Here is a 14,657-nt window from a genome sequence, read left to right as displayed (position 1 = left end):
ATGTTTTCAAAAAGGAGTTAGATATAGTTCCTGGGATAAAGGCAATCACAGGTATAGGGAGAAAGCAGGAATATTGTATTGAGTTAGACAATCAGCTGTGAACAAGTTGAATGGTGGAACAGGTTTGAAGGCTGAACAGCCTACTCCTGCTTTCTACGTTTCACAGCATTGTTACTGATTTAGTTTTCCCAATATGTAATTTACAGTCACCCATTATTAAAGCTGTACATCAAATGTAGCTGTTTACATGTTCTGTTTGAATGGTTGCCATTGCCATTCCACCTCACATATCTTATTTCTCATTAAGACAAATGAAATTTGAAATTAATAACTTCACAGTGGAAGCATTTATTTTTATAGGGGAAATGTAGACACTATTAATGTGTTTATTGAAAACTTAAATTAACCCAGAATTTTTTTCAATTTTTTTTTTACCAGGAGACCTATTTGAAAATTATTGCAAAAATGATGATTGGGTTACTGCTGGAAGGTTTCTGTTTGCAATAACCATTATTTTGACATTCCCAATTGAATGCTTTGTTACACGTGAGGTAAGTTATCTTTCAGTAAAAATAATTGTAAAACTATTTTGTGCATGTTTCTAACTTTACAATGCACCTTCTATTGGTGGGCATTTCCAAATTAACTTTGTAATATACAATGCTTTATTTTTCTTTATGCCATAATAATGCAAAGCAGATTTTGATTTGCAGACATAGGGTGGAAAATAAGAGACACGTGGTATGTCCCTCTGCAACATAAATATACTTTTACTCAGTGTAGAACTATACCTAATTCTCTTTCTACTGTCTTCAAAATATTTAGTTTTATTCATGCCATTTTATACATTTTTAGCAAATTTATACTTTTGTAGGACTATAACAAATTTAGAATTCAATTGCCACTAACTGCTTGAATTGCAAGACCACATACTTCCATTACCATAATATCACTTGACTCCACCCATATGTTTATTCATTTACTTTCAAAGCCTTCAGGTATGTTTTTTGTATTTTGACTTGACTGTTCTTGACCTACATGTTCCATTCACTGTTCACTGACTTGCTTGATGACATACATTGGCTGCTTTTATTTTAAAATCAAGATTGAACTGAATGACTTACTAAGCCATTTCAGAGATAATTAAGAGTTAACCAAATTGCAGTGGGTCTGGAGTCACACTTGGGCCAGACCAAGTGAGGATGGCAAATTTTGTTCCCTAAGGGACATTAATTAACCAGATGAATCTTAACAACAATCATTTTAAGATTACCTGCTTGCCATTAGACACTGTGTCTGTGTGTTCTCCTCTCTCACAGCACCTGACAAAGGGTCTGTGCTGCAAAAGCCTGTGTGATTTCAAATAAATATATTGGACTATAATCTGGTGTCGAGTAACTTCTGACTTTTCCCTTTAATAATGTTGCTCACTGATGTTCTGTTTCAGTTACACCATAGCCATGAGACTCCAAACCTAATGAAATTCGTACAAATAAAGCTAAACTCAAAAGGAAAGATGATAGATGATAGAAAGAAAGATGATAATTGATATCAGTTGCAATTAATCAAGCATGACATGAAGGAGCTTTAATCAGCAATCAGGAGGAAAACTCTGCATTGATTGGATCACACTCAGTGGGGGAGGCAATGGCCTAGCAGTATTATTGCTAGACTATTAATCCAGAGACCCAGTTAGTGTTCTGGGGACCCAGGCTCGAATCCCGCTGCGGCAGGTGGTGGAATTTGTATTCAATAAAAATACCTGGAATTAAGAATCTAATAGTGACTGTGAATCCATTGTCAATTGTCAGGAAAAGCCCTTTTGGTTCACTAATGTCTTTAGGGAAGGAAACTGTTAACCTTACCTGGTCTGGACTACATGTGTCTCCAGATCCCCTGCAATGTGGTTGACTCTTAACTGCCCTCTGAGCAATTAGGGATAGACAATAAATTTCTAATAAGAGAGAGCTCCCCTTTCTCCTTTAACAGCATAACCATTGCTCACTCCTCTACCATCAACTTCATAGGGGTCCTGATTGACAAGAACATTAACTCAACTAGCTGTACAAATGCTGCGATACTAGTGAATAAGCAGGGAAACTCATCTCCTGACTCTCCAAAGCCTGTCCACCATCCACAAGGCACATGTCAGAAATTGATGGAATACTTTCCACTTGTCTGGATGAGCGCAGCTCCAAAAACTTTGGAGAAGCTCAACATCATCAAGAACAAACAGCTTGCATTGTCAACACTGTGGTAAACATTCACTCCCTCTACCATCTGTGTACCATCTGCAAGATGCACTGCAAGAACTCGCGAAAGCTTGTTCAACAGCACTTTAAAAACCTGGAATCTCTACTACTGAAAGAACATGGTGACATGGGAACATTACCATCTGTAGGTTCCTGTTCAAGCTACATACCTTCTTGACTTAGAACTGTATCACTGTTCCTTTACTGTTATTGGCTCAAAATTCTGCAACTCCATTCCTAAAATCAATATAGGTGTATCTGCACCATGAGGAACATAAACTTCAACTACGCAGCTTATCAGCATCTTCTGGGGCTGATGGACGATAAATCCAGGCCTTGCCAATGATCACATTTTATAGATAGATCATAAGAAAAGCTCCCAACGTGGCTCACTTTATGAACATGAGATTATTTTATTGTATTGTGTAAGTAGTCTCAATACTTTCATAGATAATGGGAACTGCAGATGCTGGAGAATTCCAAGATAATAAAATGTGAGGCTGGATGAACACAGCAGGCCAAGCAGCATCTCAGGAGCACAAAAGCTGACGTTTCGGGCCTAGACCCTTCATCAGAGAGGGGGATGGGGAGAGGGAACTGGAATAAATAGGGAGAGAAGGGGAGGCGGACCGAAGATGGAGAGTAAAGAAGATAGGTGGAGAGAGTATAGGTGGGGAGGTAGGGAGGGGATAGGTCAGTCCAGGGAAGACTGACAGGTCAAGGAGGTGGGATGAGGTTAGTAGGTAGCTGGGGGTGCGGCTTGGGGTGGGAGGAAGGGATGGGTGAGAGGAAGAGCCGGTTAGGGAGGCAGAGACAGGTTGGACTGGTTTTGGGATGCAGTGGGTGGGGGGGAAGAGCTGGGCTGGTTGTGTGGTGCAGTGGGGGGAGGGGACGAACTAGGCTGGTTTAGGGATGCAGTAGGGGAAGGGGAGATTTTGAAACTGGTGAAGTCCACATTGATACCATATGGCTGCAGGGTTCCCAGGCGGAATATGAGTTGCTGTTCCAGCAACCTTCGGGTGGCATCATTGTGGCAGTGCAGGAGGCCCATGATGGACATGTCATCAAGAGAATGGGAGGGGGAATGGAAATGGTTTGCAACTGGGAGGTGCAGTTGTTTGTTGCGAACTGAGCGGAGGTGTTCTGCAAAGCGGTCCCCAAGCCTCCGCTTGGTTTCCCCAATGTAGAGGAAGCCGCACCGGGTACAGTGGATGCAGTATACCACATTGGCAGATGTGCAGGTGAACCTCTGCTTAATGTGGAATGTCATCTTGGGGCCTGGGATAGGGGTGAGGGAGGAGGTGTGGGGACAAGTGTAGCATTTCCTGCGGTTGCAGGGGAAGGTGCCGGGTGTGGTGGGGTTGGAGGGCAGTGTGGAGCGAACAAGGGAGTCACGGAGAGAGTGGTCTCTCCGGAAAGCAGACAGGGGTGGGGATGGAAAAATGTCTTGGGTGGTGGGGTCGGATTGTAAATGGCGGAAGTGTCGGAGGATGATGCGTTGTATCCGGAGGTTGGTAGGGTGGTGTGTGAGAACGAGGGGGATCCTCTTAGGGCGGTTGTGGCGGGGGCGGGGTGTGAGGGATGTGTTGCGGGAAATACGGGAGACGCGGTCAAGGGCGTTCTCGATCACTGTGGGGGGAAAGTTGCGGTCCTTAAAGAACTTGGACATCTGGGATCTGCGGGAGTGGAATGTCTTATCGTGGGAGCAGATGCGGCGGAGGCGGAGGAATTGGGAATAGGGGATGGAATTTTTGCAGGATGGTGGGTGGGAGGAGGTGTATAATAGGTAGCTGTGGGAGTCGGTGGGCTTGAAATGGACATCAGTTACAAGCTGGTTGCCTGAGATGGAGACTGAGAGGTCCAGGAAGGTGAGGGATGTGCTGGAGATGGCCCAGGTGAACTGAAGGTTGGGGTGGAAGGTGTTGGTGAAGTGGATGAACTGTTCGAGCTCCTCCGGGGAGCAAGAGGCGGCGCCGATACAGTCATCAATGTACCGGAGGAAGAGGTGGGGTTTGGGGCCTGTGTAGGTGCGGAAGAGGGACTGTTCCACGTAACCTACAAAGAGGCAGGCATAGCTGGGGCCCATGCAGGTGCCCATGGCCACCCCCTTAGTCTGTAGGAAGTGGGAGGAGTCAAAAGAGAAGTTGTTGAGTGTGAGGACGAGTTCAGCTAGGCGGATGAGAGTGTCGGTGGAGGGGGACTGGTCGGGCCTGCGGGACAGGAAGAAGCGGAGGGCCTTGAGGCCATCTCCATGCGGAATGCAGGTGTACAGGGACTGGACGTCCATGGTGAATATGAGGTGTTGGGGGCCAGGGAATTGGAAGTCCTGGAGGAGGTGGAGGGCGTGGGTGGTGTCACGGAAGTAGGTGGGGAGTTCCTGGACCAAAGGAGAGAAAATGGAGTCCAGATAGGTGGAGATGAGTTCGGTGGGGCAGGAGCAGGCTGAGACGATGGGTCGACCAGGGCAGGCAGGTTTGTGGATTTTGGGAAGGAGATAGAAACGGGCCGTGCGGGGTTGGGGAACAATGAGGTTGGAGGCTGTGGGTGGGAGGTCCGCTGAGGTGATGAGGTCATGAATGGTGTTGGAGATGATGGTTTGGTGCTCGGGTGTGGAGTACTTCTCCTGGACACCACCCCCAGGCCTCCTACCCTCCCTCGACCTCTTCATCTCCAACTGCCGTCGAGACATTAACCGCCTCAACCTCTCCACCCCTATCACCCACTCCAACCTCTCCCCCGCAGAACGGGCAGCCCTCCGCTCCAACCCCAGCCTCACCATCAAACCCGCAGACAAGGGTGGCGCAGTGGTAGTATGGCGCACTGACCTCTACATCGCCGAGGCCAGACGCCAACTCTCCGACACCATCACCTCCTACCGCCTCCTCGATCATGACCCCACACCCGAGCACCAAACCATCATCTCCAACACCATTCATGACCTCATCACCTCAGGGGACCTCCCACCCACAGCCTCCAACCTCATTGTTCCCCAACCCCGCACGGCCCGTTTCTATCTCCTTCCCAAAATCCACAAACCTGCCTGCCCTGGTCGGCCCATCGTCTCAGCCTGCTCCTGCCCCACCGAACTCATCTCCACCTATCTGGACTCCATTTTCTCTCCTTTGGTCCAGGAACTCCCCACCTACGTCCGTGAGACCACCCACGCCCTCCACCTCCTCCAGGACTTCCAATTCCCTGGCCCCCAACACCTCATATTCACCATGGACGTCCAGTCCCTGTACACCTGCATTCCGCATGGAGATGGCCTCAAGGCCCTCCGCTTCTTCCTGTCCCGCAGGCCCGACCAGTCCCCCTCCACCGACACTCTCATCCGCCTAGCTGAACTCGTCCTCACACTCAACAACTTCTCTTTTGACTCCTCCCACTTCCTACAGACTAAGGGGGTGGCCATGGGCACCTGCATGGGCCCCAGCTATGCCTGCCTCTTTGTAGGTTACGTGGAACAGTCCCTCTTCCGCACCTACACAGGCCCCAAACCCCACCTCTTCCTCTGGTACATTGATGACGGTATCGGCGCCGCCTCTTGCTCCCCAGAGGAGCTCGAACAGTTCATCCACTTCACCAACACCTTCCACCCCAACCTTCAATTCACCTGGGCCATCTCCAGCACATCCCTCACCTTCCTGGATCTCTCAGTCTCCATCTCAGGCAACCAGCTTGTAACTGATGTCCATTTCAAGCCCACCGACTCCCACAGCTACCTAGAATACACCTCCTCCCACCCACCCTCCAAAAATTCCATCCCCTATTCCCAATTCCTCCGCCTCCGCCGCATCTGCTCCCACGATAAGACATTCCACTCCCGCAGATCCCAGATGTCCAAGTTCTTTAAGGACCGCAACTTTCCCCCCACAGTGATCGAGAACGCCCTTGACCGCGTCTCCCGTATTTCCCGCAACACATCCCTCACACCCCGCCCCCGCCACAACCGCCCTAAGAGGATCCCCCTCGTTCTCACACACCACCCTACCAACCTCCGGATACAACGCATCATCCTCCGACACTTCCGCCATTTACAATCCGACCCCACCACCCAAGACATTTTTCCATCCCCTCCCCTGTCTGCTTTCCAGAGAGACCACTCTCTCTGTGACTCCCTTGTTCGCTCCACACTGCCCTCCAACCCCACCACACCCGGCACCTTCCCCTGCAACCGCAGGAAATGCTACACTTGTCCCCACACCTCCTCCCTCACCCCTATCCCAGGCCCCAAGATGACATTCCACATTAAGCAGAGGTTCACCTGCACATCTGCCAATGTTGTATACTGCATCCACTGTACCCGGTGCGGCTTCCTCTACATTGGGGAAACCAAGCGGAGGCTTGGGGACCGCTTTGCAGAACACCTCTGCTCAGTTCGCAACAAACAACTGCACCTCCCAGTTGCAAACCATTTCCACTCCCCCTCCCATTCTCTAGATGACATGTCCATCATGGGCCTCCTGCACTGCCACAATGATGCCACCCGAAGGTTACAGGAACAGCAACTCATATTCCGCCTGGGAACCCTGCAGCCATATGGTATCAACGTGGACTTCACCAGTTTCAAAATCTCCCCTTCCCCTACTGCATCCCTAAACCAGCCTAGTTCGTCCCCTCCCCCCACTGCACCACACAACCAGCCCAGCTCTTCCCCCCCCCACCACCCACTGCATCCCAAAACCAGTCCAACCTGTCTCTGCCTCCCTAACCGGTTCTTCCTCTCACCCATCCCTTCCTCCCACCCCAAGCCGCACCCCCAGCTACCTACTAACCTCATCCCACCTCCTTGACCTGTCCGTCTTCCCTGGACTGACCTATCCCCTCCCTACCTCCCCACCTACACTCTCTCCACCTATCTTCTTTACTCTCCATCTTCGGTCCGCCTCCCCCTCTCTCCCTATTTATTCCAGTTCCCTCTCCCCATCCCCCTCTCTGATGAAGGGTCTAGGCCCGAAACGTCAGCTTTTGTGCTCCTGAGATGCTGCTTGGCCTGCTGTGTTCATCCAGCCTCACATTTTATTATCTTTCAATACTTTCATTCTTTGTTTAGATGTATGTAATGTTCGTTATGCAACAGACCAAACTGAAGAATAAATGCACAATATTTAAGTGATGAGTGTGACAAAATTGGCACCTTACATTGGATGTAGCAACAGAGAAATTCTAGACTCGCCCTTCATTTACATTTCCTGTAGATGTTTCTACTCCATATCCAGTTCCTGGTAATAATTTGTTCACAATTATCTGATTAGCTGTTTCAGTACAATAAACACATAGACTTCAACAAAAAGTTGTCATAAGTCTCAAATGCTTACAGCATACAGACAATAAATGTGTACCACTCTTCTTTTATTTTATACGATGACTTTTGTGGCAGTTTAACTGATTGAATTTACTTCTGCTTTTTTAGTTGTCTTCGTGGACACAGTCCTAAGCTTTCATTTGTGTTGTTTCTAATTTTCACCAGTGGCTACCTTCAGGTACACAAGGCATCTGTCCAAAGTATTAGCAACTATATGTTAATAAGGCAGTCGCAGTAGTTTCACATGTTATCAGTTCCCTTCTTTCACAGTTTAACTATTTTAATTGAGGTTTAGGGATACAAAACATCTGTTTAGAAGGGATCTGAAAGAAATGGAAATAGAATTCTTACTTCATATCATAGGTAAAAGCAGAAGACGTTGTGCCCTGACTGGAATTTAACACAAAAATTTGCAGATTCTATAGTTCACTATACAAGCAAACTTCTATAAACACAATTTCACAATCAGACAGTGCATATATAATGAAGATATGAATATTTAGTGCCTTTTTATTTGAATTATTTTGTGCTTGTAAGGTATATTTGTCATTCTTCTGACCTGCAGATCTCAAGATAGGGTTATACATCAGATAATACATATCCGCATTCAAAGTACTTAAATGTAATGCTTTTAACTTTGTATAATATAAAACTTTATGATTGAAAATAAGTTCAGAATGATTTGCATAGGTGAAGCTTCATTAAAACTTCACTACAATTTGCAGCGGAACTTTAATCTTGTTAATCATTGAAGTGTTTTGGAAGAATCTGAAATAATAGCAAGCAAGGTTAATCAGACATTTTAGCTGCTGAAGAATCAGGTAGTTAAGTTTTGTTTTAAACATTTTTTATTGTCAGCTTGATATAACATGATGTTTGTCTGCCTGCAAATACATTTTCAAAACACATATTACAAGAATGGGAACAAAATGCTTTTATTTGTTTAGCAAGGGATCAATGAATTTTCTTTCATCTACAGGTTATTGGAAACTTATTTTTTGGGGGAACACTGTCAACAATTTTTCATGTCTTTGCAACCATCTGCATTGTTGCTGCAGCCACAGCTATTTCATTAGCCTATGACTGCCTTGGAATAGTTTTGGAATTAAACGTGAGTAAGAGTATTCCTGTAATAAGAGAACATTTATTTTTGCCATCTATTCTCTGGATATGGATGTCACAGTCAAGATTGGTATTTATTTCACATACCTGTGAAGACTTTGTTTGTGAATTGTTTAAGTTTATGTGCTAAGGGTCCACCCACAATTTTGTTTCGATAAGACTTGATGGTTTGATACAACTGAATTATTTGCTTGGGCAAATTCAGAAGACAGTTAAGGGTCAACCAAATTCAGGTACGATTGCAGTTGCACATAAGTGAGACTACGAAAGAATGGCAGGTTTAAATTAGGTTTTTCTGACAATCCAGCAGCTTCATGGTTGTTGTTACGGAACTCAGATTTTTATTAAACTGAATACAATTTGAACTGTTTTTTAAATTTTGCTTTTTTTTGTGTGGAGTTGAACTGAACAATGTCTTTGTTTGCCACTTTAATTCTTTGCCTGGACTTTGTCCATTTCGGTTTCCACCTAGAGGTTTCCTTCTCAGAAGGGTCCCTCAGTTATAAGGACTCATTGTCTTTTCTTATTCAGCTGATCAGCTGTGCCAGTAGTCCATACAATCTAGCGTCAAACATAAACCCCTTCTATTGCACTCCACGTTTACAAATTCCAAGTTTTTTTTGTTCATTTCTTCAACACAATTAACTTTAAACCCCCCAGGATCTCCTTTGATCCTTTCTTGTTTCTCATCTAAATACTGCCCCTTGGCAATGGCATCTGAAATCTCATTAGTTTTCACACCTAAACAGGCGTCAATCAAATCCTCCATGACTATGATTTGATGTAATGCTTGACCAACAATCAGTGGGTGAGCAGTATTTTCCTCCAGTTAAGTACTAGGATGACTGAAACCAATGCCTATCATCTTGGAAGTAACACCTCTGCCCCTCTTTCACAGTTACACCTGTACTCCAGTTTCCTGGAGAGGGAGCATGTGGTTCTCAGTGGTATGATGCAGACCTTTGTAGAATGGTTGGTGTCACAGGGGCTGTGGTACATCTCCACCCCAGACGATGTTATGTAATTTAAGAAGTTTCTGTTTCGGTTAAGCAAGTTTCCGTTCAACTGTTAATTTGTTATTTGATACAGTACTCTAGCAGGTGCTGTTAACTACATGGTAATAAAATGTGAGGCTGGATGAACACAGCAGGCCAAGCAGCATCTCAGGAGCACAAAAGCTGACGTTTCGGGCCTAGACCCTTCATCAGAGGCCCAAAACGTCAGCTTTTGTGCTCCTGAGATGCTGCTTGGCCTGCTGTGTTCATCCAGCCTCACATTTTATTATCTTGGAATTCTCCAGCATCTGCAGTTCCCATTATCTCTCGCTGTTAACTACATTTTTATTTTTGTTTAAAAGAGTGAAAGAAACTTTAGTTTCAGTTTAAAAGCATACAGAGAGGTTGACTTTCAGTTTAAAACAGTAGAGAAAGGTTTACTTTCTATCCAATCCTATCCTGTACCTCTCTTGGGAGTGCTTAATGGGGACAGTTCAGCAGAAGTTTCACTCCGTATCCAACACTGTGTTGTCCCTATCTTGTAAGTGTTTGATGGGGTCAGTGTCAAGAAAGTTTTGTCTTCAGTTTAAAAGAGTAGAAGGCAGCTTTACACTGTATCTAACGCGGACTGTCCATGTCCTGGAGGGGTGGAGGGGTTTGATAGGGACAGTACAGAGGAAGCTTTACACTATTTCTAACCCTGTGCTGTCCCTGTTCTGGGGACAGTGTTGGGAAGCTTTATTTTCAGTTTAAAAGAATAGAAATAACATCTTGTGCTCAGTTTGCATTTTTCCTTTCTAACCTGCAGCGCAACTTTTAATTATTCACATACATGTATGCCAAGAGCTTTTTATTCTCCATCCAAAATAGACTTGAGTCTCCCAAGAAATGTGACTTCCCCATTCTTCCAGCAAGAAATACTATCTCACGTTTCTGTGTTGAACTTAATTTAACAATTCTGCAAGTTTATTAATGTCCTCCTGAAATTTGTTGCAGTCATTTCCAGTATTGACTCTCCTTCCACACCCCCCAACTTGGTTTCATCTGCAAATTTAGATTCTGTGTTTGTTGATTGTAAATACGAAAGAATGCCAAAATGCACGTCATGCCCATAGGGCTGTTGGTTTTTGTGCTATCCCAGAGCACAATACATGGAGGCAAGGAGGTAGCAATTTATCTTCAACTAAATGGTCAATGTTGAATGGGCTGCTGTTTTGCATTCCACCATCTGATTTCAATGGAAAATTCAGATGGAGTGCAAAATGACCTATCATTTTACAATTGACCACTTTGCACTGCAATCCCAAAATGATTCTAAATCTCCAAGAATATTAATTGTTGGGTAATAGGGAGTGAGAATGAAAAATGGAATGTAAATAAGAGTAGTGGAATCACATGTTTAATCCACAATGTTGCAGGCACTTTGACCAAACAACTAAACAACTTAGTAAATGTCCTTCACTGTTGCTTTATTTTCACAGGGTGTGATTGCAGCTACTCCACTCGTTTTCATCATTCCAACAGCATGCTATCTAAAACTCTCTGAAGAGTCATGGTATAATTGGGATAGTGTTCAGTCTTGTATTATCCTGATTACTGGTATATTGGTGATGATTGTAGGGTTTGTAATGGCTGTCATGTTTCCAAAAGAATGCAGTCATGGAAAGGAGATGTTTTACTGCATGCCTTCAAATTCATCTCTTTACAATATTACATTCCCTCTCAATGAAACGGTCAGTCAATCTCCAGTGTTCATTACCAACATACTATAAAATATGAGAGTTCTGTGCAGTGGTGCTGATCAATAGTTTGTTGATTTCTGTTGCAATATAACAAATATGTTGTTATTTTGAGTAAATGTAAAATTATGTCCTCTACTTTATGCCAAAGTTTGCAACCTGTTGATTTATTGTTGAATGCTTTGGTTTATTGTCAATATTTGAAACAAGAACACATTAGTTCCCCTTTTGCAAGTGAAGCAAATTGAATCGGGGACGTTGATTAATCAGTAAATGTTTGACCTACCAACGAATGATAAAGCTTTGACACATCAATAAATAAAAAATGTACTTCACTATTAATTGACTACATCAGTGACTCTGTAGACTTGCTTAATTGAGTGATACATAACAGGAATGGAGGTGCCAGTGTTGGACTGGGGTGGACAAAGTCAGAAGTCAGACGACACAACGTTATAGTCCAAAATGTTGATTTAGAATCTCACAAGCTTTTGGAGCACAGATTCCTTTGTTGGGTGCAGTGACAGCAGGGCACACAGACACAGAGTTTATAGGCAGAGAGATCAAAAGATCATACACCGGTGAGAGTGGAGGGTCAGATAAGAAGTCTCTGCAGGTGAGCAAGAGTGTTAGTCAGTGTGTAGGGTGTTTATAAGGTCAATGTCAGTGTGTGTTGTCATGACATTCGGGCACCGCCCCGAACACTCACACACACTCTCCCCCCAATTCTCTCTCTCTCACACACACACACACACTTTTTTTCTTTTTCCCCCCACTCTCACTCTGTCCCCTACACCCATTCTCACATACATTTTCTCCGTCTCTCTCTCTGCCCCCTCACTCTTTCTCTGGCACACACGCACATGCATGCTCGCTCTCTCGCTCTCGCTGTCTCTTCCCCCCCACTCTCTCACACACACACACTTTCTCTCTCTCTCACCCCTCCCCCCCCGACACACACACACACACTCTCTCTCTCTTTCTCTCAACCCCCACACACACACACTCTCTCTCTCGCGCGCACACACACACACACACACACACACACACAAATCACTTCATCCCAGATGTTTATTTATTTACAGATACATTCTATCTTTAAAAAAAATCACAATTTGTAGTCACAGTGGGTCAGTATGGCATCTTATAAATTCCAGCTTTCACAATAAAACCAGCCTGATTCCAGGTTAAAACTCAAACAGATTCTGAACAAGGCCTCACGCCTACAATTCAATGTCTGACCTGAGGTATGGGTCTAGGCCCGAAACGTCAGCTTTTGTGCTCCTGAGATGCTGCTTGGCCTGCTGTGTTCATCCAGCTCCACACTTTGTTATCTCTGGCCTGAGGTATCACCTTTTGTATATTCCTATGGCTGTGCCTGATTGTCATGACAGCACAGCACTGACGTTAACTTTATAAACACTTTACACAGAGTCTAACATCCTTGGTCACTTGCAGAGACTTCTTATCTGACACTCTTATCAAACCAGTTATATGATCTTTTGATCTCTCTGCCTGTGAATTCTCTGTCTATAAACTCTGTGCCTGTGTGCCTGCTGTTCCACTGCACCTGACGACGGGGCTGTGCTCTGAAAGCTTGTGAGATTCTAAATAAATCTATTGGACTACAACCTAGTGTTGTGTGACTCATAACAGGAAGGTTCAATATTTGATCCCTGACCTACATTAAACTACCTGATCTCAGCTTAGGCAGCAGGGGAATTGTTTCAATGAAATTTAGTGTCCTAGTAGTAAGGAGGCAACCATCAAAAATTCCTGTTTGCTCTCCTGGAACTTCTAAAGTTTTGAATTTTTGCCATGCTGGAAGTGCAGTATTTTCAAACAAGTCAGCATGAACTCAAAAAAAACAGTATTATACGAACTCCCCCATGTGCATTTTGATTTAATGTGTTGAATAATTCAATGAATTTCTGTGAAACTCTTTCTGGTAAAGGGATAAAAATCACGATTTTACCATGATCAATATTCTCTTGCTTCATATTTCTGTTTCATTGCGACACTTCAATGTTTACAAACTGACAGAATTAATAACTTTTTCAAAGGTGTAGTGTTGCACAATCATCTCTTGCTTTTATTTACTTCCATCCATCACAATCATTCCTTTCTGCTTTTTGCTCCCCTTTGCAATTTTATTATGTCTGTGCTAACTTGAAATTTAGGATTATCACAAGCATTTTTTTAGTTCTCAATGAAAGGTAATTGATCAGAGAATTGAATGTTAACTCTGCTCAGATGCTGCCTGATTTGTCGAATATTTCCAGCATTCTAATTATGTTTCGCACATTAGTCATGGGGGCAACTATAGTTTCATGAAAAAGGCAGCTGACTAATCTTTGAAAGGAGGGTTTAAGACATTTGCCTTCCAAATTATATATAAACCTAAAATTTGTTGTACAAGTTCACCTGCAATACTTAGAGCCTCACAGAAGACTAAGAAGTGGCTGTTTAGTTTAAAACATGGTATGCTTTGTTCTTTCTTTACACAAAGCTATGTGCAATCCATAGTAATTTCTATCCCATCATTTGCCTTAGGCTCCACTGCATAATTGCTTATGACATTTACCAGGCAGAATGTACTCATGACCATTACTTGTCTGAATTGCAATTTTATTGAGTATTGGAAAATAGTAAAATGCAAATTTTAAGCAAAATTCTTGGCTATTGTATATCAAAAAAAAAGTTAAAGCTGACATTTTACAAGTACAAAAGCATATTATAATCTATCAAGTCAATATGATGTCATTTACGCTTTAATTTTGCAAATGTCCTTTCCAAAGAAAGGTCATTGTGAAAGGTTGATTTATGTTAAAAGATTTCTTAAGAACTCCCCAAAGATGCTGGCAATATGGTTGATATTTAATGTACTGACTGTCAAAATCCGTACTGATAGATTGGACTATGGACTTGTGCTTAAAATGAAAGCTTTTAAGATAAATGCAGCTTGTCCAAACACACATCAATCCTGCTTCAATGGATCTCATCATCAGAAAGAATCTAACATGTCACGAATGCTAGCATGTAAGTATAGGGCTTGGAAATCCCCCCAGGAATAGAGAATGAACAATATTGGTGAGTTCAGTCTGAAAGATTTGCCTGCCTTATTTGTAGGTGCTGGTTGAGTGCCCCAGCTATTCCTGTTACACATCCTGTTCTTAAGCTGATCTTTCTGTCCTTGAGATGATCGAACAGGAAAGCCACAGAAACTTTGTTACTCAGGCTTGCA

General features: G+C 43.8%; 1 protein-coding gene across 2 annotated transcripts in view; it reads left to right on the top strand.

Moving 5' to 3' along the window:
• The window catches only part of slc38a11 (solute carrier family 38 member 11), an 85,016-nt gene extending 73,261 nt beyond the window's left edge, over positions 1–11,755 (top strand). For both annotated transcript variants that reach the window (XM_059647323.1, XM_059647322.1), the window contains exons 10-12: positions 439–551; positions 8,537–8,668; positions 11,156–11,755. In XM_059647323.1, the coding sequence (XP_059503306.1) occupies positions 439–551; positions 8,537–8,668; positions 11,156–11,446 (536 nt within the window). In that variant the 3' untranslated portion in view covers positions 11,447–11,755. The remainder of the gene's footprint in view (positions 1–438; positions 552–8,536; positions 8,669–11,155) is intronic.
• The last annotated feature ends 2,902 nt before the right edge of the window (positions 11,756–14,657 follow it).

This window comes from Stegostoma tigrinum, chromosome 7, assembly GCF_030684315.1.
Source record: "Stegostoma tigrinum isolate sSteTig4 chromosome 7, sSteTig4.hap1, whole genome shotgun sequence".
Taxonomy (NCBI): domain Eukaryota; kingdom Metazoa; phylum Chordata; class Chondrichthyes; order Orectolobiformes; family Stegostomatidae; genus Stegostoma; species Stegostoma tigrinum.
This window is presented reverse-complemented; position numbering and strand designations above follow the sequence as displayed.